The sequence below is a fragment of the Musca autumnalis genome, unplaced genomic scaffold (genome assembly GCF_047663935.1).
Source record: "Musca autumnalis isolate F117 unplaced genomic scaffold, ASM4766393v1 scaffold_4, whole genome shotgun sequence".
Classification (NCBI taxonomy): domain Eukaryota; kingdom Metazoa; phylum Arthropoda; class Insecta; order Diptera; family Muscidae; genus Musca; species Musca autumnalis.
The window spans coordinates 100295218-100317982 of record NW_027411977.1 but is presented as its reverse complement, the minus strand read 5'-3'; the positions used below and the strand labels follow the sequence as shown (position 1 = coordinate 100317982).

The following is a 22765-nucleotide window of genomic DNA, read 5'->3' as shown; positions in this document are numbered from 1 at the left end:
TCTCTCTGAGAAAATCTTTCCTTTGCCAAACCACGGCAGATGAGAATAAAGATAACTTATGTTGTTGTTGCAGTCACGTTAACGTATATGGGTGATCTTGGCTGGTGTAGATGCTAACACGTTGTGAGCATCAACAAATATACGCTCATTGAGAGCACAAGGGAGACCCAAAAAATTTCTCTGCCTTACTTTGGTATATGGGAAATGTTGCCAATTATTTCATATTCCATTTCCAAAAAATTTATTTTTTTCTTTTCGCGCTACATTAACGATTTTTGGTACATAAGTTAAGAAAAAATTCCCAAGTACAAATCCGCTCGCGAGCAAATTTTTGGTTGTTGCGGACAAATGTTATCGCGTTTTTACTTCTGCTTTTGAAAAAATTATTATAAAAACGCTAATTATTTTATTGAGCACAATTGTCACTAAAAAGTTATCACGAAGTGACGTCATTAAGTAGATTGCATAATATTTGTAAAATGTTTCTCAGCATTCGCGGAATTTACAAAAAATTTACAAAATTTTAAATGTAATCCGAATTTTTTGAAAATATAGATCCATTTACCAGTCAAAAATTACAAAAAAGTAACAGTTTTAAATAAAGACTTCACGGGGAATCAAGTGAGACCAAACTTATAATAATCGGGATAGTAGTTAGGATATTATAGCCAAAATTAGCACATATTTGTGTTACAAAAACTAATTTTGGTTTGGAATAATAGTTTTCACATGCATTCTAGAGTCGAAAATATTGGAAAAATTCTATAAGAGTACTTCTTTTATTTTTCTTGAAACTCCCAAGAAAATGGGCGGATTTTGCTTTATCTACATTCATATAGAAGGTTCCCCATTGAGGAAAGTTATCGGGTTGTTGAAAAAAATCATTAGACTTCTTAAATGGAAATAGAGTTCAAATAAACCACTTTAACTTATATGCATTATTAAAATATGTGTAAATCGCGTAATTATCAAAATCATATCTTTTAATTTGTATATATTTTTCGAAATATAATTTGGACGCTAAGATGTAGCATCGGCTGCATCTTAGCATTAAAAAACCTATAAAACATCGCTAATATGCGCAAAGTTCATACAATTTCGTTCCGCATCCGGTTTTAGTGTCACCATGAAAATCTGCATCGATATATACCTATTTCGAGGCAAACAGTCAAGAACCGTGGATGTAGCATCACACACTATTTTTGGGATAAAATTAATGTAGTTCCCTTATCAGTGAAGTTTTTAAATCTCTGTTTCCGCAAAAAGGAAGATGCTGCACTAGTTTTTTCATAGCAGTGCAAGCGGCCGACAGAATACGCGATAAAATGCGCGATATTTTTAAAAACAATATTAGGTGATTTTCCTACCTTGGAATTTCTCGTATCTCGCGTTTTAGTAGATGGATTTTAACGAATAATGATTTATTAGATCCGCAACGTAAAATTCCAAAATTTGCAATCAAGTACGAGTAAATCGAATGACAATTGCAAAAATTAGGCCCGAAAAATATGATTTTTAGAAATTTGTTCGCACAAAATTTTCGTATTTGGATACAGATTTCTCTGAAGCTGAGTAGGCTACATTTACGACACATATATCAAATAAATTAGAATCGTGAGTTCTTCATTCCTATATATGATTTTTTGAAAAACCTGTTTGCGGAACGAAATTATAAGAAATTTTCAAAAAACACTTTAAATCTGGCTTCAAAATGTCAGCCTCATTTAATGGTAGACGCAGATCAAATTTTGAAAAGTTATACATTGGTGGGATGATCATTATTTAGATGGCTTCTACTTTCACTTTGACAGGAAAATCGGAAAAAAGTGGTTTAATCACAAATCGGGAGAAAACAAAAAAGTCACGTTGGCTTCAACCCATTTTTACCCATTTTTTAACATAAATATAGCCACAGCTTCCACGCAAATCAACTTTGAAGGCCAATATTTTTTGCCAAGTCTAAAAACATTTCATTTTATCCAAAAGCATTTAAATTGTACAATATACAACCACTATTCGCGAGTTATAAAGGGGTAAACCTTGGCTTCAACGATGTTAAATTTTCAATAATATTGCCCATATACAGTCTGTCGCAAAAGTTAGTATACACCGTTGAAACCAAAATGTATTAGGGCTAAATATCACTATAACTTATTGAAAACAACAAACAATTAGTTTTATTTGATAGACAAGAAGGTTGTCTTCCGTAATAACAATTGAAAGTGCGCAATATTTGCATACATTAGCAAATGTAAGGTTCGAATCCCAAAAAGACTAAAATTTATGTCGCAAAATTTAGTATACAACGGAGAATCCTAGTGGAACTGTTTAAAAAATTCTTGATATTATTGAACAAAATTAAACTAAATCTGTACTTAAGAGCATATAGAGTATATTTATTGGTTTTAATGGAAGTTATAGTACTTATAGTGACAAGTCCAACGTACACTGGATCGTAAAATCCACTAAAATTGGTCATCTACAAATACAACAACTGTGGCGACAAGATTCCTGTTTATTAATTCTTAAGCCATGAAATGCTCAGAAAAGCTGTAAAGTTTCAATATGGGGTGATCTTGATCGAGTTTCGACTTGTCCTTTTTGAAGAAAAGGGAATTTCTTGAAGGAAACCCATACTTTTGAGGCCTTTGTCCTTTTGAAACATGTAATAATCTTTAATACTTACACATAATGACTTTCCTTTACAGTTAATTTTCTCACAAATGATGTCCTTTTTCACATTCCCACCAAAAATAAATAGTAGGAGAACCTCAAGTTCTGGTGTAAGCGCTACAGTGATACTGTACCACCACAGAAGGATATGATAGCTAATTTAAAATTTTAATACAAAGCTTTCTCTGCTGTTACAACGCATGGATTGTGCAAAAACGTTCTGAAAAGCTGTGTTCGCTTCAATTAGAACCAAAATACAACTAAATGAGTCGGTTAGAAGTAGTTCATTAGACATTAGTAGTGCATTAGACACTAGGGACACGAGAAGAATGTCCGATACAGCTAAAAGGCCGGTAGGACAGTATAACTGTAGGGCTTACAACGGACCTTGAGGTTTTCCTACTATTTACTTTTGGTGGGAATATGAAAAGGGGCAACATTTGTAAGAAAATTAACTCAAAAGGAAAGTCCTTATGTGTAAGGATTAAGGATTATTACATGTTTCAAAGGGACAATGCCCTCAAAAGCATGGGTTTCCTTCAAGAAATTCCCGTTTTTTTAAACAGGACAAGTTAAAACTCGATCAAGATCACCCCATATTGAAGCTTTAGAGCTTTTCTGAGCATTTCCTGGCTTTAGAATTCATAAACAGGACATAACACTCGGAATTTTGTCGCTACAGTTGTTGTATTTGTAGATGACCAATTATTGTGGATTTTATGACCCAGTGTACGTTGGACTTGTCACTATAAGTACTATAATTGCCATTAAAACCAACTAATATACTCTTTATGATCTTAAGTACTAATTTAGTTTAATTTTGTACAAAAATATCAAGAATTTTTTACACAGTTTCACTAGGATTCTCCGTTGTATACTAACTTTTGCGACATAAGTTTTGGTCTTTTTGGGATTCGAACCGTACATTTGCTAATGTATGCAAATATTGTGCACTTTTAATTGTTATTACGGAAGACAACCTTCTTGTCTATCAAATAAAACTAATTGTTTGTTGTTTTCAATAAGTTATAGTGACATTTGTCGCTAATACATTTTGGTTTCAACGGTGTATACTAACTTTTGCGACAGACTGTATGTTAGAAATAGCCAGTGAGTGCTTGCTGAGAGCAAGTGAGCATACATTTCAATGTACATTGAACACGTGTTTCACATTGACATTTACGCTTTCTTGCAGGGATGCCAGATTTGCCGATTTATCGGCATTTTGCCGATTTTTAGTCCAAAAAAATAGAAATGCCGATTTGCCGATTTTTACCCTTAAAATGCCGATTTTTACTTAAGGCACATAAAATTTGCGTTTTTTATGAAAATTGTGATTTGGTACAATGACAAAGACAACTATACATAAATCTATATTGTCTTAATGAGTAAGAGAGATAGATACATAGATATAGATAACATGTTTCAAAGTGAATCTACTGAAATACATATTCTGTACATGGAAATGGAAAGATTACTTAAACTGATTATGAGTAATTTCGTCAAGAGTAGTTTGATTAATAATGATAAATTTTTTTTTAACAGATTATAAAAACAGTTTGAAATTCCTTGATTGCCTAAATGTGTACTTGGGTATATACGTCAAGGAAATTGTTCAAAAAACGAAATTGTCGAAAAGTGAGTTAGTGGAAATAATTAAAAACTGCACAAACTTTACATTGAACTTTGTGATCAGATTTTGAAGCGGTTTGATTCTGAAAACAAATTTATGTGCCTAGCTTCCATAAATCCAAGTTTTATAATAAATGGCACAGAAGATTCATTTTTCGACATTATAAAGGAATTCGAAAGCCTTATAAACATAAAACAAGACTTGGACTCGGAATTACACGCACTTTCAACTTTTGAATTTCCAAAATTTGTTTAAAGATAAAAAATTAGAGTTGCTAGAATTTGGAAAACAGTATGTGAATTAAGATGTGCAAATTCTGAACCATTATTTCCTATTTTGCCCAAATTTATTAAACATATTTTAGTCTTGCCACATTCTTCATCAAATGTGGAAAGAGTTTTTAGCCAAGTAAATTTAAATAAAAACAAGTGTCAAAATCGATTAGTTAGGGAATCGATGGAAGGAATTCTCTTTACTAAAGACTACTTAAAATTAAATAAGTCCAACTGTTATGATGTTGCCATTAAAAATGATTTGTTTCGAAACTTTAATTCAAATATTTATTAAAGAAATTGAATTTAATTGCAAAGCAACATTTCAAAATTCCAATACAGAAACAATCACCTTATTAATTAACCTCATAAGACAATATTTGTATAAGTTTTGTTTAGCTTGACTGAATTGAAAATATATTGATCTCACATACTTTAAATATATACTACCCAGCAAAAAAAGTCATTACCAAGTAATGACTTTATTCAGTAAATTTTGGCAGTTGTAACTACTTACTAATTGGCCGTAAAAGTCATTATTTTTACATGGGGATGTCATAGGAAGGAAGTACTTCCTTAAATGTGAACTCAAAGTACATATTTAAGCACTTACCCGTAGTCGAAAAGGACGCTAAAAGCATATGTTCTATTTTTAGATCAATTGAGGTGAAAATATATTCAAATTCAACACTGCACACTTTTTGCTTTTTGTTTTCTCCTTTTCTTTTATTTCGGTTCCTTCTAGTTTCGAACACACGAACTTCTGATTTGTAGTCAAACACACTACACACTAGGCCACTCGTACAAATAGTAAGGGTTGTTTAAAAACATTCATGTACATCAACATTTCTTCGTAATTTTGTCAACAAAAAACTCCATGCTGACGGTGAGCTTTGAACACACAAACCTAGGATTTGTAGTCAGACACACTAGCCCTGTGCCACCGTACTTATTCGTTTGTAAGTAAGTAGTAAGTAAGGATGTAACTAGTTATATGTTAACTGTTATATATGTACTGTCTGATAATGCGGAGGGTAATGAGTACTCATTACCTGGTAATGCAGAAAGTAATGACATGTGCCTACCAAATTTTTGCTGGGTACATATGTATATGGTAAAACCATTTATATTCATACATATTTTGAATTGTTGACTTGTTTTATGAATTTTTAATTATTTATTGTACTTAAAATGTTATGTTTTTAACTTATGCTTATTAAATAAAGCGATAATTTGAACTGAAATAAATGTTTTTTAATTTGCCGATTTTTTGCCGATTTTGAAAAATGTTTGCCGATTTTGCCGATTTTGGCACCCGAAAAGTGCCGATTTTCGACCAAACTTATCTGGCATCCCTGCTTTCTTGCTCTCAGAAAGCGCCCACTGGTTCATGTGTTTGTTTTTTTTTGTGGTTTTTTGGGTTTGTATTTGTTGCACCCAAACATATATTCAGTGTGACCATTAGGGTTATGACTTTTTTACAACCTCATATCCCTGTATCTTAGCGTGATGAGTTTTGCCATAAGATTATATAAAATCTTAATTATAAGGTGATTCGGTGAAAAACCTCACGCACAAAATGATTTTAAAATTTGAATTTATCAAAATTATGGACAATTTTTTGAAGTCACTGAAAACAGATATATAATTGAAAATAAACTTTAGAGCCACATGAGATAATTAAAATGACATAAAATTTATTTCTCACTATTTTTCTTCAATTCTGAGAATCGTAAAAATGTCGTAAACGCTTTTATTCAAAAATATAATTTTTTAACAAAAAAACAAAAAATTTAAAATTTTTTCAAAGTGACTGTTTTCGCGACTTTTTTAATATTTGAATGAAATAAACGTTATTATACTTATTAGTAGGCTTATATTTATTCATTCGTGCAACAAACAAAATTTTTTTGAAATTTATTTTTTTCATTTCATATATTTTTTCAAAAAAATATTTTTTTAAAATCGATTTGTGCGTGAACTTTTTTTTATATTTCAATGGAATAAACGATAGCATAGTGATTAATAGGCAAAAGTTCATTCATCCCTGCTACAGGAAATCATTTTTGAAGAAAAATGTCAAAAAGTCATAACCCTAGTGAGCATACCCCTGTAGGGACTGTGGCCGATTTAAAGCTAACATAAAGCTAGCTTCCCTGTAGGGACTGTGGCCGATTTAAAGCAGAAATGCTCTGCCTCACACACAAAAGTGTAAAAAATACATGAGTCTCTCGCAAATTTGCCCACCAATGATTTAAAGCTCACATAAAGCTAGCTTTTTTTTAAACATAAGTGGCATTTTATCGATCATTTTGCCTTATGCCAACTGACTAATTTTACAAGGCGATGAGCGCCTGAGTAGTCAGTATTGTCCAGTGCCAGATAACTTTTCGACTGATAATAAACTAAATTTTTTTGCCTATTTTTAGTCAGTTTAAAACATAATGTGAAAAAAAAAACAATTTTTGTTTCTGTGTGTTTTTTATTTTTGACCTTTCATATTCTCTCTCTCCCTCTCGTTGTCTCTCTCTCTCTCTTTTGTTAGAGAGAAGGAGGGACAAATTTGTATATTTTCTTTGTGTTCCTTTTTAATTCCAGAATAATATGAGTAATATGTACGAGTATGTTCAGTCCATCAACACTGTATTCTATAACTGGATGCTGCATTTATACGAAGAATATTAAGAAAAAGCAAGTGCGAATTATTTATACATTTGTGCCTTATTTCTTCGACAAACACAAATACTTTGCAGACGGTACATGTTTCTGTTTTCAGAGTGGTTAATCTCTAGATAACTTTTCGACTAACTTTATATTGGTCGAAAAGTTATCTAGACATGGACAATTGCCGAAAAATTTTTTTTTGTTCAAAGTGGTTCATCTCTAGATAACTTTTCAGCCAGTTTTTAGTCAGTTTAAAAATTATCGATCTATTATCAATCATTTTATCAACTGGTTAATAAAAGTCCGACAGGGTTTTTTTTAACATAAGTGGCATTTTATCGATAATTTTGCCTTATGCCAACTGACTAATTTTACAAGGCGATGAGCGCCTGAGTAGTCAGTATTGTCCAACGCCAGATAACTTTTCGACTGATAACAAACTAACTTTTTTTTGCGTATTTTTAGTCAGTTTAAAACATAATGTGAAAAAAACTATTTTTGTTTCTGTGTGTTTTTTATTTTCTTTGTCTCTTTTTTTTTTTTTGTTAGAGAGAAGATGGTGCAGATTTGTATATTTCCTTTGTGTTCCTTTTTAATTCCAGAATAATATGAGTAATATGTACGAGTATGTTCAGTCCATCAACACTGTATTCTATAACTGGATGCTGCATTTATACGAAGAATATTAAGAAAAAGCAAGTGCGAATTATTTATACATTTGTGCCTTATTTCTTCGACAAACACAAATACTTTGCAGACTGTACATGTTTCTGTTTTCAGAGTGGTTAATCTCTCTAGATCGATAATTTTTAAACTGACTAAAAACTGGCTGAAAAGTTATCTAGAGATGAACCACTTTGAACATGTCTAGATAACTTTTCGACCAATATAAAGTTAGTCGAAAAGTTATCTAGACATGGACAATTGCCGAAAATTTTTTCTGTTCAAAGTGGTTCATCTCTATATAACTTTTCAGCCAGTTTTTAGTCAGTTTAAAAATTATTGATCTATTATCAATCATTTTATCAACTGGTTAATAAAAGTCCGACAGGGATAGGTTTGCTGCGAAATATACAGTGGTGGCAAATACATTTGCAACAAAATTGCGCGTTTTAGGAAATTTTATTTAAAATATTTTTTTGAAAGTAAAATTAAGTATTTTTTTGAAATTATTTATAGTTCATTGTCTCAAATATAAGAAAATAAAAAGTTTTGACACGTTATACAACAAAAAATTTTAAAAAATATGAAAATACATAACACGACTTAAAATTTAATGGTCAAAACATATGCCACTGAACCAAATCCGATGCAAAAATCTTCAACATTTTGTAAAATATAATTTATTTTGTGTGATTTAAATCAAAGTTTTAGAGTGCAGTTGCATCTTTTATTTGCAAAAGCCAGAAGTCTGGGTCTTGAAGAAAATATGATCGTAGGGATTTGGTCCATATCAGAATGATGGATAGTGATGCATTGAAGTTATAACAGGCGGTATCATTGGAAATTTTTGATTCTATAAACTTAAAATGTTTTAGAAAGCTCATCAAATGATAACTAAACACAAAAATTGAGTAAATAGACACTTGCAGAAAAACGAAACGCCGGTACCAAAAGAAAAATATTTTAAAACAATTAGGCTTTGCTAGTATGCATGTGGAATATTCCAAAAAAAATAAAAAATGCGTTTATAATGGAATAAGATAATAGAAACAGTTATTTAATTTCCAAATAACAAGAATAAAATCAAAAATTCAATCAGAAAATGATAAAAAATTGTAAATGTAATGTTAATGGGCTCAGGCGAATTCTTAATGTATTGGAAAGATGTTCCTTTTGGTACCGGCGTTTCGTTTTTCTGGAAGTGTCTATATACTCAATTTTTGTGTTTAGTTATCATTTGATGAGCTTTATAGAACTTTTTAAGTTTATAGAATCCAACAATTCCAATGATACCGCCCGTTATAAATTCAATACATCAGTATTCATCATTCTGATATGGACGAAACCTCACGATCATAATTTTAATTTTGAAAATTTTGACCCTTGTACCCATATCCATGCTTCTCCCGTACGACACGCCGCTCCCCCGAAGAAGTACGTATGACTGATATCAGTTTCAAAATTTTATTCACTTTTAATCTTCCCCATACAAATACAAATGATTTGAATCATACAAAAAAAATTATATTTTACAAAATATTGAAGATTTTTGCATCGAATTTGGTTCAGTTGTATATGTTTCGACCATTAAATTTTAAGACGTGTTATGTATTTTAATATTTTTTAATTTTTTTGTTGTATAACGTGTGAGAACTTTTTATATTCTTATATTTGAGACAATGAACTATAAATAATTGCAAAAAAATACTTAATTTTACTTTTATAAAAATATTTTAAATAAGTAAGGCCAAGTTTATATTATAGCCTTTTGTAGGGTTAACCTTCTTAATGAGGATTTATTTGACGTATACGCAAAGGAATTGACTTTTGAAACCCTGTGGGTTTGTTAAATTCGGTTATATATAAACGTACTAAAATGTGGCTAAAATAGTCGAGATACCTAAAAGTCGGGAGGCACCGTTCTATATGGGCTATATGAAGACGTGGTCCTATACCGACAAATTTCAGGTGGCAATTTTTATACCGCCAATGAAGACTACATACCAATTCAGCTATTTCGGGAGGTACCGTTCTATGGGGTCTATATGAAGACGTGGACCTATGCCGATAAATTTCTGGTGGAAGACTAAATACCAAATTTTAGCCATTTTGGTAAGAAAATTGGATAAAACCTGCAAAATACCGTTAATCGGGAAGTACCTTTGTATAGGGGAAATATCAAAACGTGGACCTGTTATTGAATACTAGGTTGGAGCCATTTCGGTGAGATAACGTGGCTAAAATCTTCATAATACCGAAAATCTGGAGGTAACGTTATATGGGGGCTATATCAAAATCAGGGTTTCGGAGTCGAGGTATTTTTGGCTCGACTCCGACTCCGACTCCAGGTCAGTTTTTTTCACGACTCCGACTCCGAGGGTAAATTCCTATACCACTAAAAATGAATAAAATGGGGACAAATGTTTAACTTTTTCCTATATTTGGGCCCATATAGGCAAATCTGTTTTCTTTAGGATGTTCATTAATACTCAACTACAGAACATAATAAATATGAAGTAACATTCATATTTATATTATTTGTACTAAATCTTATATTGAAAAATAGCAACAAAATACAAGTTTTTGTCAGCTTTACCTTTTTCCCGAGTATATTCTGGAAGGAACTTTTCCCCGTGCGAAAATCTTTATGCCTTCGAAATATGTGAAAATGATAAGCAATTCATGACCAGGTTTTAAAATAGATGTAAGCCAAAATTTTACAGTGCTTCTAGAACCGTAATGATGACCCCTAGTTGAAACGCCATTTTTCGTGAAACTTACGAAACTGCGAAACTTATTTGGTAGATTTTTTCTTCATTTGAAACAGTATAACTAACTTAATAAGCTTTCTGAATTTTTTGTTGAAAAATATATGCGAAGTTTTTTGACAAAAGCTTTTTGTGGTGCCAAAACTAATACTAATAAACCGTTTGTCATATATTTTGTGGGCTTATCAAGGACATACACATCTAGTCCCATATAGATCCATTGTGTAACAAGTTTTAGATTTTACCGAAATGGCGGACAGAAAAGTCAAAATTTAATTTTTTGGTTTAAAAACCTGATGTTTTTGATCATAAAGCGTGCAAAGAAAATTGAAAAATAAACTCGATCGACGAATTTATAGATTTTGATGTCCTTACCAGATTTTTATCATCTTATAAAAAATATTTTATCTAATCTAATGTAAAAGCTCTTCGAAATATGATACAGGAATATCAGGCTGTAAAAAATCATAATCATAATAACCATTCGTATTTCATACATAGGTAATAAAGTATACGAAATGTACCGAGAAACATGAACATACGGATTTTTTGAGGAATAAACGGGTAAAACTTATAAAGGACAATGAAAACGTGCCAATATCGATTTTTTGGAACCTACATAAAATTCTCGGAGGAACATTTTTGTAGAATTTTTTCATGTAGAAATCTCGTGTTGTTTTTTATTTTCAGTTCAAGAAGAAAACGGACATGGAATAAACTGAGCTATAAGGTCAAAATTTTCTACAAAAAGATTCCTCATTATATTTAACTGAAAACATGTTATCTCAAAATGATGAAACAATATCGTGAAACAAAGCCACAAAGCATTTTTTTCAAAAAAAAAATCGTTACGTCATAACTCAGAAATATCAGCTATGGGATCCTTTGGGTTACTTAATATACTCAATATTAGCTTTCACTCTTAATGGGAAAAAGGAAATAACAAAATGATAAATCACCTCTGGTATCTTAGTCCTGAACTTGTTGGCTTGGCATTGTTTGATCCGACAGTGCAAAAGAACAACTGTTCGAAATTCGTAAAAAAGTCACATTAACTCCGAGTCGAGCTCACCACAGATTACAACCAATTAATTAAAAAGGACGAATAACTAAAACAATGCGTTCTCCAAGTAGTCAACTGTACCCAGATAGGCTCCAATTATGACAAAGAAAATATTGAATTTACATAAAATAATTGATATTTTATCAAGTTTTATATTTTTGCATAGTTTAACAATAAAAAATAGTATTACAATACCATATACCCTACACCACACTGTCGTAAAAGGTATCAATAACATAATAATCTGCTAAAAAATCGACGTTAAATGGCCGACAATCTTAATTTACGACACTTTAATGTTTTTGATGATTTTTTTCCAACTTTAACTGTAAATTTTACGACTTTTACGACGATTTTCGCCCAAAAACTTTTTGCATATTCTGCATATTTTTTGTTGCATATTATTTGCATATACATATTTTGCATATTTTTGGTATGACCCCAAATATCGAAAAATTTGCCGTTAAAACGCCTAGCTCCAAAATTTGAGTCCAATCGGATAAGAAATAAAAAACATGCAAAAATCCGATGTCTATTAATCGGGCTGCATGACCTAATAAGATTATATCGAAAAATTGATATCTATCTTTGGATTCCACTTACACACATCTTATAATGCAACAACAACATCTAATATGCTTGTTGATGTTAACCTAACCAGTTAACGAAATAATCTTCGCATAGTGGTTCATGTGTGTAGGATTTCGTTGGATATTAATTTTCTATATAATCTCCTTAGGTCATACAGCTCGATTAATAATTAAATTAATTAAAAATCTCATAAATAATGACCTTCGCCCTTTGTTTTTGATTTTTCTCATGTACGAAGTTTCAGAATCCGCAAAAACTTCCCAGCTCCTTTCATTTAAAGTTGGTTCAAGAGCACCGTGTCCGATGAATATTTCGATGTGTTACAAAATGAATGACAAATATAGCGCCTGTTCCAGAACGTGCAATAATCTACAAATCTATACTACGATAATAAGTTTCCCTTTATGATATCAGATATCTGGAAAAGACCAATAACACTGTGTGTAATTTTTTGAGTCATTGTTTATTAACCATATTCTAACACCGCTGTGTGGTAGAAGACCAAAAATAACTTTCGCGGTTATGGGCCCCCAAAGTCCTGAGGCCTTGATGTCTAAAGAGATCATTTTTGCTGGCACATATCATTTAAATCGCTAAGAATTTTGGTTTACTCATAGAAGAAATGTTTTAGTTGTAGCACTCGTCTTAAAGAATAATAATTGTGAACACATAACATCCATCCAACATCACCTTCAAGTTCAAAATCGTCAAGGTCAAATTTCGCTTTTAATTTTTTCTCGGATTTTAATCTACACATATCAAAGCGATCAAAATTGAAGTAAACAAGCAACTAGAAAAATTTACCTTAGATCTTAGTAAACAACCTTCTAGAACATACGGACTCTGTAGAAACGGGTTTTAATTGTCAAAATAGCAAGTCAAATGCGATTTCTCGGTCCCTGCTCCGTAGATACTAAACCGTTTAAAATTCAAGAAAACGATGGACCACAATAATTAAGCAAGGATATCAGTCGGGGCCGACTATGTGATACCCTACACCACTACTCCTGTACATAAGCTTTTGACTGGTAAAATTCAAAATATTAAAATTGGGATAGCTTAGCGCCTTTGCTCTGAATGTCTTACTTTCAATTTTGTTGAAACGCATTTAAGTTCATCGCCAGTACAACTCAAATAAAAAAATGAAATGAACGCCAACCATCAATAGGCTTCTTTCTCTGTGAGACCCCCATCAACCGCCAACATTTCGTGACGATCTGATCAAAATTCCGACCTGTAGTGTGATTGCACAAAAAGTGGAAAGAGGGATGTATTACCGAATATTGCGATATCTCTATTGTTTGACCACCTATAACAACGTCAGATCATTGCAAAGGTGATATTTTCTACTTTCATTAGCAGGTTTTGCTTTTGATATACCCCATATAGAAGCGGAGATATTCGATTTGAAATAAAACATTGACTTTTTCTCCAAATAAGTTTTTTGCCCATTCCGACACCTGAATATTATCCGACCCCTCCGGGACCTTCATCAACACCCAACATTTGGTGACGATCGGATTAAAATTGCGACCTGTAGCGTGATTACAAGTTTTAAATGGACAGACGGACGGACACACATAGCCAGATCGACTCAGCTCGTCGAGACATTCATTTTGGTATATAAATGTATGGGTCTACGACGAACTTATTATACCCAACAACTTTCTGGAACGTACGAAATGTCTATGACCGGTTCTTAAATGTGAGTATAGCCAAAAACTTTTGAAAATATTAGATTTTTATACTGTAATGTACCTTAGATTTCAATAAACCACTTTCTAGCACATAATGCCATGTTCATACCAGAATTTGAATCACGTCGTTCGTTCTCATAATTACGTACATGAATTAAGCCGTTCATACGACATGGTACACAATTCATAGCAACATGATTCATATTTTCATGATTTTTGTTTACTGATTTTAAAGAAAGTTTCAGCCAAAAGACGAGTAAAATTAATTGATATGAACTGAAAAAATATTTATCCTTCATTCAGATATCTATTTAATATTAAATTCTATTATTTTCATTCATGTTTTCTATTTTTTTCTCACAATTTGGTGTTTTCAGTATATTTTCATATTTTTATATTTTAAAAATTAACGAGAGAGAGAAAAAGACCTGCCACAATAACTTACTTTTGGTATACAGACATTCCGGCAGGCGTTTGATTTTTGTTTCAAAATTTGTACGCGAATTTGAAACGATGGACAAGAAATGCAACTGCAATGGGAGAGAAGACAAAATTTGCTATGATTTGAATGTAAACTAGTCGTTAAACGGTTTACTTTTCATTCATATTTTGTAGTTTTTCTAAAAATGTTTGGGTTTTTAATAAATTTTTAAATTTTGTATTTTTCCCGTCATAATTAATTTATTTCGATAAATTCTCTCATTTGTTAGAGATGGGACATGTTTTATCGTCGTTCTGAGAGTAATTTAAATTGAGCAATGTACACAAATTGTTGTTCGTTCTCAAAATTTTGTATGGGAAATGAAGTAATTATATCGTAATTTGTTTTCGAGCAACGAATAGAGAGCGAATTAGCCTTAGTATGAACAAGACATAACAAGTAAGAACGACCCTCCACCCCGAGTCATATTGAAGTAAAATAGAACAATTAGTTTCCTTTCGTTTATGAAGAAGACAAATACCAATATCTCTGTAAGATAATGTGGCTAAAACGTAAAAAAGACCAAAAATCAAGAGGTATGCTTCTATGGGGGATATAAGAAGACGTGGACCTACACTAATAATTCTTTTCTGGAATATTTTATAACCCCATGGAAGACTAAATAACAAATTTCCGTAATTTCGGTGGGATATTCACGTTACAATCTTCAGAATTACGAAAATCGGGAGGTACCGTTCTATGGGGGCTATATGAAGGCGTGAACCTATACCAACAAATTTCAGGTGGAAAGTTCTATACGCTCAACGATAACTAAATACCAATTTTCAGCCATTTTGGTGTTATAATGAAGTTAAAACCTTCAAAATACCGAATATCGGGAGGTATCGTTCTATGGAGACTATATTAAGGCGTGGACCTATACCAACAAATTTCAGGTGGAACGTTTAATATCCTCAACGAAGACAAATTACCAAATTTCAAACATTTTGATGGGATAATGAGGCTAAAACCTTCAAAATACCGAATATCGGGAGGTACCGTTCTATGGGGGCTATATGAAGGCGTGAACCTATACCAACAAATTTCAGGTGGAAAGTTCTATACACCCAACGATAACTAAATACCAAATTTCAGCCATTTTGGTGGGATAATGAAACTAAAACCTCCAAAATATCGAACATCGGTAGGTACGGTTCTATGGGGGCTATATGAATGCGTGGACTTATACCAACAAATTTCAGGTGGAAAGTTGTATACACCCAACGATAACTAAATACCAAATTTCAGTCATTTTGGTAGGATAATGAAGCTAAAACCTTAACAATACCGAAAATCGGGAGGTACCGTTCTATGGGGGCTATATCAAAACGTGGACCGATATATCCCATTTTCAATACCAACCATCCTGCAAGTAATAAAAACTTCTGTACCAAATATTGATATTGACGGACGGACGGACAGAAGAACAGGGTTAAATCGACATAGAATTTTATGCTGATCAATAATATATATACTTTATAGGGTCTCCGACGAATATTTCGATCTGTTACAAACGGAATGACAAATTTAATTATACCCTCCATGTGGTGGAGGGTATAAAAAGTAATTCACAAAAATTTTAAAATTCACAAAAAATTAAATTATTTTTAACGTTTCCCCCATGGCAGAACTAACCAGGTAAAGCATGTGCCGGTCCACACTAGCGTGAATTTCATTAAAAAAATTCATGAAATTAGGCGTTCTTAAATCGAATTCCCCACTGCAGCAATTTTATGATTTTACTCTACTATGGAAGTCGATCTAGAGACGCATAATTTCATGCAATTTTTTCAATGAAATCACTTTAGTGTGGCCCGGGACTAAGTACTATAATATATACAACTCAACAACAACCACATAGGAATTTGTTTTTGTTTGTAACGTTAGTGTCAAAGATAAATGTAAACAAAATAAGGAAATGTCTTTAAATTACTGGAATTTAAAAAATATTTCCACCTTTGATTGAATATTTTGGAAAACATGAATGAAAACTCGTTAGATTTTCAATTTGAATGTTTCCACATCATTCCACTAAATGAATAATTTCTCGCAGAAAGTAGAATTCTTGCAAAAATGTTTGGGGTCGCAGGTAATTCATCGAAAAAAGAGAATCTGCTTCAAACTTTTGTTTTTGAAATCAAAATAACACTCGTTTATTAGGCCTTTATTCTTTTCAAGTTTAACAAAATATCACGCATATTGTACCGCCTCTATAAGCGGTGTTTAGTGTGCGGCATGTCATTCGGACTTGGAGGAGGTTACATGACAATGATATGCAGAAGTCTTTATGGGAAATAGTTTTTTTCTGATGAATAAATTTGTTCTTCAAAAAATATATATCCCTAGAAAGTTGTTTATTGAAATCTTAGGTACATTTTTGTAGTTGACGGTATCCGTAATTTTTGGCGGGTTCGGTATCTGTGAGAAAAAAGTATAAAAATCCAATATTTTCAAATATTTTCCAAAGTTTTTGGCTATTTTCACATTTAAGAACCGGTCGTAGACATTTTGTATATTCCAGAAAGTTGTTTGCTGATATCTTTGCTACATTATTGAGGTCCATAATTTTTTTGAATTTTGAACGGTTTAGTATCTATGGAGAAGGGACCGAGAAAAGAGGATAAAAATCGCATTTGATTTGCTATTTTGACCATTAAGAACCGTTTCCACAGAGTTCGCATGTTCTAGAAAGTTGTTTACTAAGATCTAAGGTACATTTTTCTAGTTGGTTGTTTGCTTCAATTTTGTTCGCTTTGATATCTGTAGACTAAAATCCGAGAAAAAATTAAAAGCGAAATTTGACCTTGAAGGTGCGGTTGGATGGATTTTATGTGTTCACATTTATTATTCTTTTCTTCTATGAGTAAACTCAAATTCTTAGCGATTTAGAAGATATGTGCCTGCCAAAATGATCCCTTTTGACCTAAAGGTCTCAGGTCTTTGGGGGGACATAACCGCGAAAATTGAAGTGATAGGGAAAACGCCAGAACACGTATCTTTTTATTTTTGGTCTTCTATCACACTGAGGTGTTAGAATATGGTAAATATATTTCGTGTTGCACAGTGTAATTATACCATTTATATTGTGGTGGGAGCATAAAAAAGGAAATGTTACCCAGAAGAAACCCAGCCGCTTGTTCGCACTTACATAAATAGGAACAAGCGTTCTGTTACACTCAACCGACTACTCCGTTATTCATCTCTTCATCTCAAATTGTACACTTTTAAAGCATATGAAAAAAATCGTTTGCTGCATTTAATATCAAATCACACTGCAAATGGCAATTTCATTCACTTCATTATTTCGGCCATCAAATCTCGTATATACACGTCCAATTGTGAATAGTCTAATAAGGTATTCCGTACAATATTCAACAGCATCATGGGCCATAACTGTTCCAATTTGTGCAGTTTCTCCACGGCATGACAAGTATTTTCCATTATTATGGTAAAATATATTTTGCCACGTTCACGTTGTGTTAACGCTGACAAGGACGATGATGAGGGGTAAGATAATGAGCTGGATAATGATGTAGTGGCTAGTGTTAACCATGGTGATGGCAACGTCGATGGTATTAATAATGACTGCTGATTGAAATCACTGCTAGCTGTTGCAGTTGTTGTTGCTAGTGGTGGTGGTGTTAGCTGAAGAAACTGCAATTGTAATTGCCTTACCTGTTGAGGCGTTGGAAGGATATGTGGCTCTAGATAGTGATGGTGGTGCTGTTGTTGCTGCTGCTGCTGTTGTTGGTGGTTGGTGGTATGATTTGACTTTTTCCATTGTAATGCCTCTTTGCCCACCACTAAACGCAAAGACCGGTTATCCGGTTTCAACAGCCATTGTTTGGGTAGCATTTTACTTGCCGAACATGACTCGTCCAAACGTAAACGTGCCAGCAATGGCTGTAGCATAGCATCTGGAATTGACCAGAGTATTAAATCGGAAAGACCAACATAAATGCTGTTGGCCTGGTCAATATCTTGTGCTGTAACTTCGAGGCCATTTAAAGTTTTCAAACCCCAATGGGAGAGGCGATAAATGGCATATTGTCGCCACAATTCTTTGTTCGTCAAGGGGTTACCCTCCGGATCGATATAGAGCGAGGTAAGGCCTTGCAATTCGGCCAGAGCATTTAATTGGCCCAGACAATGGATGTTTGTTTCACGGAACACAAAATGTTCGGCATGCGGAAATCGTACCTTTATGCGTGACAGTATGGCGGTGATGTTATTGAAATTGATGTAGCTAAAATTTAAGGTATGGACATCATTGGCTTTTGTGGGATTCCATTGTTTGTCGATAAAACGTAAGGCACCCTGACCATAAATGTTTAGATAACGACCACAAATCTCAATCAAATAGTCGCCGCCTTGCTCACGTTCACGTTCAATGGCAGTGAGTTTCGATGAAGTGGCAGCAGGACCAGTTGGACCATTTGGATTTGAACATGTCGAAGATATTGTTGTGGTTGTTGTTGCTGTTAGAGTAGAGCTGTGCTTATTGGCATTCAATGATGTTGCTGAGTTGCAGCTCACTAGGCCATCATCATTCACTGACGTTGATGATATTATGTGGTGAGGTGATGTTGCATGTTGTTGAGTCATTGCTGATGTTGTTGTTGTTGTTGCTGCTGATGTAGCCGCCTGTTGCTGTGAGCTTGTATTAGCTGGATTCAGTTTAGCCGAGTGATAGCGTAAAATGTTGATGTTATTGGCGGTCACAGTTGTGGTAGTATTAGCTGGACTTTTATCGTTGTTGTTGCTCATATTGACATTTGCTTTAATCGCATATCCTCCAATAAAACCACCTGCACCCACAATTGTCTGTGATCTCATTAGAGAGCCAGGCATATAACGTTTGCCCAATGTGATGGCAGTTGCAGTCGTAGTCCCGGATGTTGTTGCTGTTGGTGGTGGCCTGGACAATGGCGATGTAGTGGTCGTCATTGACGTTGGAGTGTTTGTTGCGGATGATGAAGGATTTGCATTTATTAAGGATGTTTGATTTGAATTTGGATTTTGATGCTGTGACATTTTGTTGTCATTTGAGCTGTCCAAGGGAAACTCAATTGTTAGAGTGGGAGCACGAGTGCAGGAGTTTTGTTCATCTTTCTTTTGATCTGCTAATGAGTAGACTTCACTTGTTGGCGACACGGTTGCCTTTGACTTCGATTGATTTTGAATATTATGAGACCGTATTTCATCCTCTTCTTCCACCTCCTCCTGTTCATCGGCTGATGTATAACAGCTGGAAGATGAATTGACATTGCCACCTAAACTAGAGGCAGCAGAGGAATTGTGGTGTTCTTCTCTTGTTTGCTCTTTGTCCTTGTCTTCGGGGGACTTGCCGGTGGGGGGTTCTATTGGTGGTAGTTTAATAAATTCCTCATAGCTTTGCTCATTGGTTTCAGTGATTTTTTCCAGCTCATTATTGCGTTTTTGGGATTTTAATTTGTTGTTGAATTTGCTGCCGGTGTTCGTAGATGTCGTATTTCTGCCCCCAGTAGGGGAATTTTGTTGGAATTGCTGAGACCTGAGTAGCTCCCAGTTGGTACGGGCATTTGAAATGATTTCTTCTCGGCGTATCAGATTAAACGCTTCCTTGTTGCCCTGTTGGTTACTCTGCTGGGACAGTTCCTTGTTACTGCGCCAGGTCATGGCCGCCTGTCGTACTTGTTCCGTTATGGGCATTTGACTTAGAGTTTGTAGTTTTGGCAAATGACTTACCAAAAAGGATACACAATCTCCAGCCAGTGATACTGGGTTGTTTTCAATTGTTATCTCAACAATATTAAAAGCCTGGGCTATACTGGACATATCGTCGACCTTGTGAAGATCGTTGTGACAAAGCCACAGCCGTTCCAACGAGCAGAGATGTTGAAAACCATTAATGCGTTTCAATTTATTCCGCTTCAGATTCAACTCCTTGAGATTTGAAAGACCCATGAAATCGTTATGATTTATTTGGCGTATTTGATTGCCGGCTAAATTGAGCGACCTTAGCTCCCTAAGGCAATTGATTTTATTGGCAATGGAACAAATCTTGTTGCCGTGCAAATCTAAAACTCTCAGTGTTGATTTTAAAGAACTCAAACCAGAAATATCTGAAATGCGATTTTTACCCAGTAGCAGAACACTCAAGGAGCCCAGACCATCCAAATTGGAGATGCGCTCAATCTGATTGTCATACAAATCGAGGAATACCAAATTGCTAAAGATTTTGCCATAGCTGATGAGTAGCTGTTTGTTTTTTATTTCCAATTCGGTGGCGGCGATTTCACCACCATGTTCAAGTTCGCCAGCTGTTTCGTCTGTCTGTGTCAAACCTGAAGAAGAGATTAAAGATGAATCGGTAGTGGAGGTGGTTGTGTTGGTGGGGGTGTTGTTGTTGCCGGAGGAATCAAAACTTTTTAGATTTCCCGAATTTTCAAGCCTCTTGAGGTGATTTGAGAGGGGGGTTTTCAAAATCCGTTTATTAAGCTGATACTGCAATTGGAAGTTATTAACAAAACTTTTTGTTTTACGCATTGAGAAACGCATAGAGGGGGTGCAGGGTAAAGGCTGGTTAATGCTGGGAGATTGTTGTTGCAAATTCAAATGATTTAAATTTATGGAGCGCTGCAATAGTTTTTGCCTCTGTAATGGCATATAAGTAACCGGTCCATAGGCACTATTACCTAAATTGCTCACAGTCAATGGAGATGATGGGGTGGCATATTGGCGGCAATGGGAACCAGTGGCATACTGCTCGTGATTGGGAGAATTTAATGGTAAACTGGATTTATTATGGCTTGTAGCTAATTGAGCTTGGTGTTGCTGCTGTTGTTGGTCATTTTCCTTAACTTCTGTGGTCGTCGTTTTCACTTCGTCCATGGGTATGTGAAATGTATTGATGAGATTGTGCTGCAGCGACAATAAACGTAAATTTGGCTCATTTTCAAATATAGGTATAGCGGTCAGACCCCGTTTGTCATAATTAATGCGATCGGGTAGCTTTTCTTGCTCTTTGGGGTTACGTTGGATGCGACAAATACCATTCGGTTGAGCTATAACAACTGCACCACCGGTTGGTGTAGTACAGGTGGGTGTACCCATACTGGGTGGTCTGGTCGTCGATGCCATGGCCAATGATGTATTGGGGCGATTTGAAGCCGAATTCGAAGAGGATGTTGATTTAGAACGTTGCCTTTGAATATTGCCCCTCAGTGGTTGTCTTCTTCTAACATTTGCAGGCATTTGGTGGGCTTTTGGTTTTAATATTTTCGGCAAAGGGGAATTGGCGTTGAGATTGGCTTTCCCATTACCACCACCACCATTGTTGCATTGCTGATTAGCTATGCCCATAACTAAATTTCCACTTAAACGTTTCTTTAGAGAAGTTGTAGACAAAGTACTATAAGAACGTCTTATGGCTTTTACATTATTATTGTTATTGTTGTTGTTATTGTAAGGACGTGAAGTGTTGAGACTAGGAACAAATGGTTCTATTTTCAGCAAACTGTTTGTTGTAGCATTTTGAGGTAGTACATTTTTATTTGTAGTGCTAATATTCGCCATGGCAGTAGTAGTGATAGCACCGGCCAATGCTGCTGGAACTGCTGCTATGGTAGCCATATTGCTGGTGTTTGTTGATTTTTGTGACATCTTTGCTGCAACAGATACAATTTTTGACTTTTGTTTTTGCAACTTTTTTGGTGTTTCTTCACCAGGTGAAATTCTATCTTGTCCGGCCGAGGTTTTAATGGCCGACAGATTGGCAACCGGTGAATTAAGTGGATTTCCCTCATGATTGGACGACTTTGGAGTTTTTGTTACCGCAGATCTAATACGTATCTTTGATATGGACATTTCAAAGATTCCCATATACGAATGTTTGATTTCATAATCACTTTTAACGAATTACACTCTTTTTTCAACACAAACCAATTGATATATTTTGCTTGCATATAATAAATTCCATCGATTTAGTGGAATGGTTTTTGTTATTCGATTTCGTTTTTGTTTCAATACACACTATTGTTTTGGAAAATAATTTTATTATTGAATTTTTCTGTTTTTTAACATTTTCCTACTTTACACGTTATTTGTTCAGAGTTACACATAGCATTCCTTTCTTTGACAATAATCTAATACTAACTAGAGGATGACTGAATGTTTGAGTTCCTTGTTATTAGTTTTGTTTTTTTTTTGCTTTGTTTTAACGTTGCCTCTACCTTCACATACATACTCGGTTGCTATAGTTTGTTATTGTGAACTACTA

The 22765-nt window shown here is 34.1% G+C and overlaps 1 protein-coding gene across 1 annotated transcript; it reads right to left on the bottom strand.

Moving 5' to 3' along the window:
* Window positions 1–17796: 17796 nt before the first annotated feature.
* Window positions 17797–22353, bottom strand: LOC141403032 (uncharacterized). Its single transcript, XM_073985165.1, has 2 exons — window positions 18270–22353; window positions 17797–18140 (listed from the first exon to the last, which is right to left on the bottom strand). Exons 1-2 carry the CDS (start codon window positions 22351–22353, stop codon window positions 17797–17799), a joined length of 4428 nt encoding a protein of 1475 aa, XP_073841266.1.
* Between the last annotated feature and the right edge of the window lie 412 nt (window positions 22354–22765).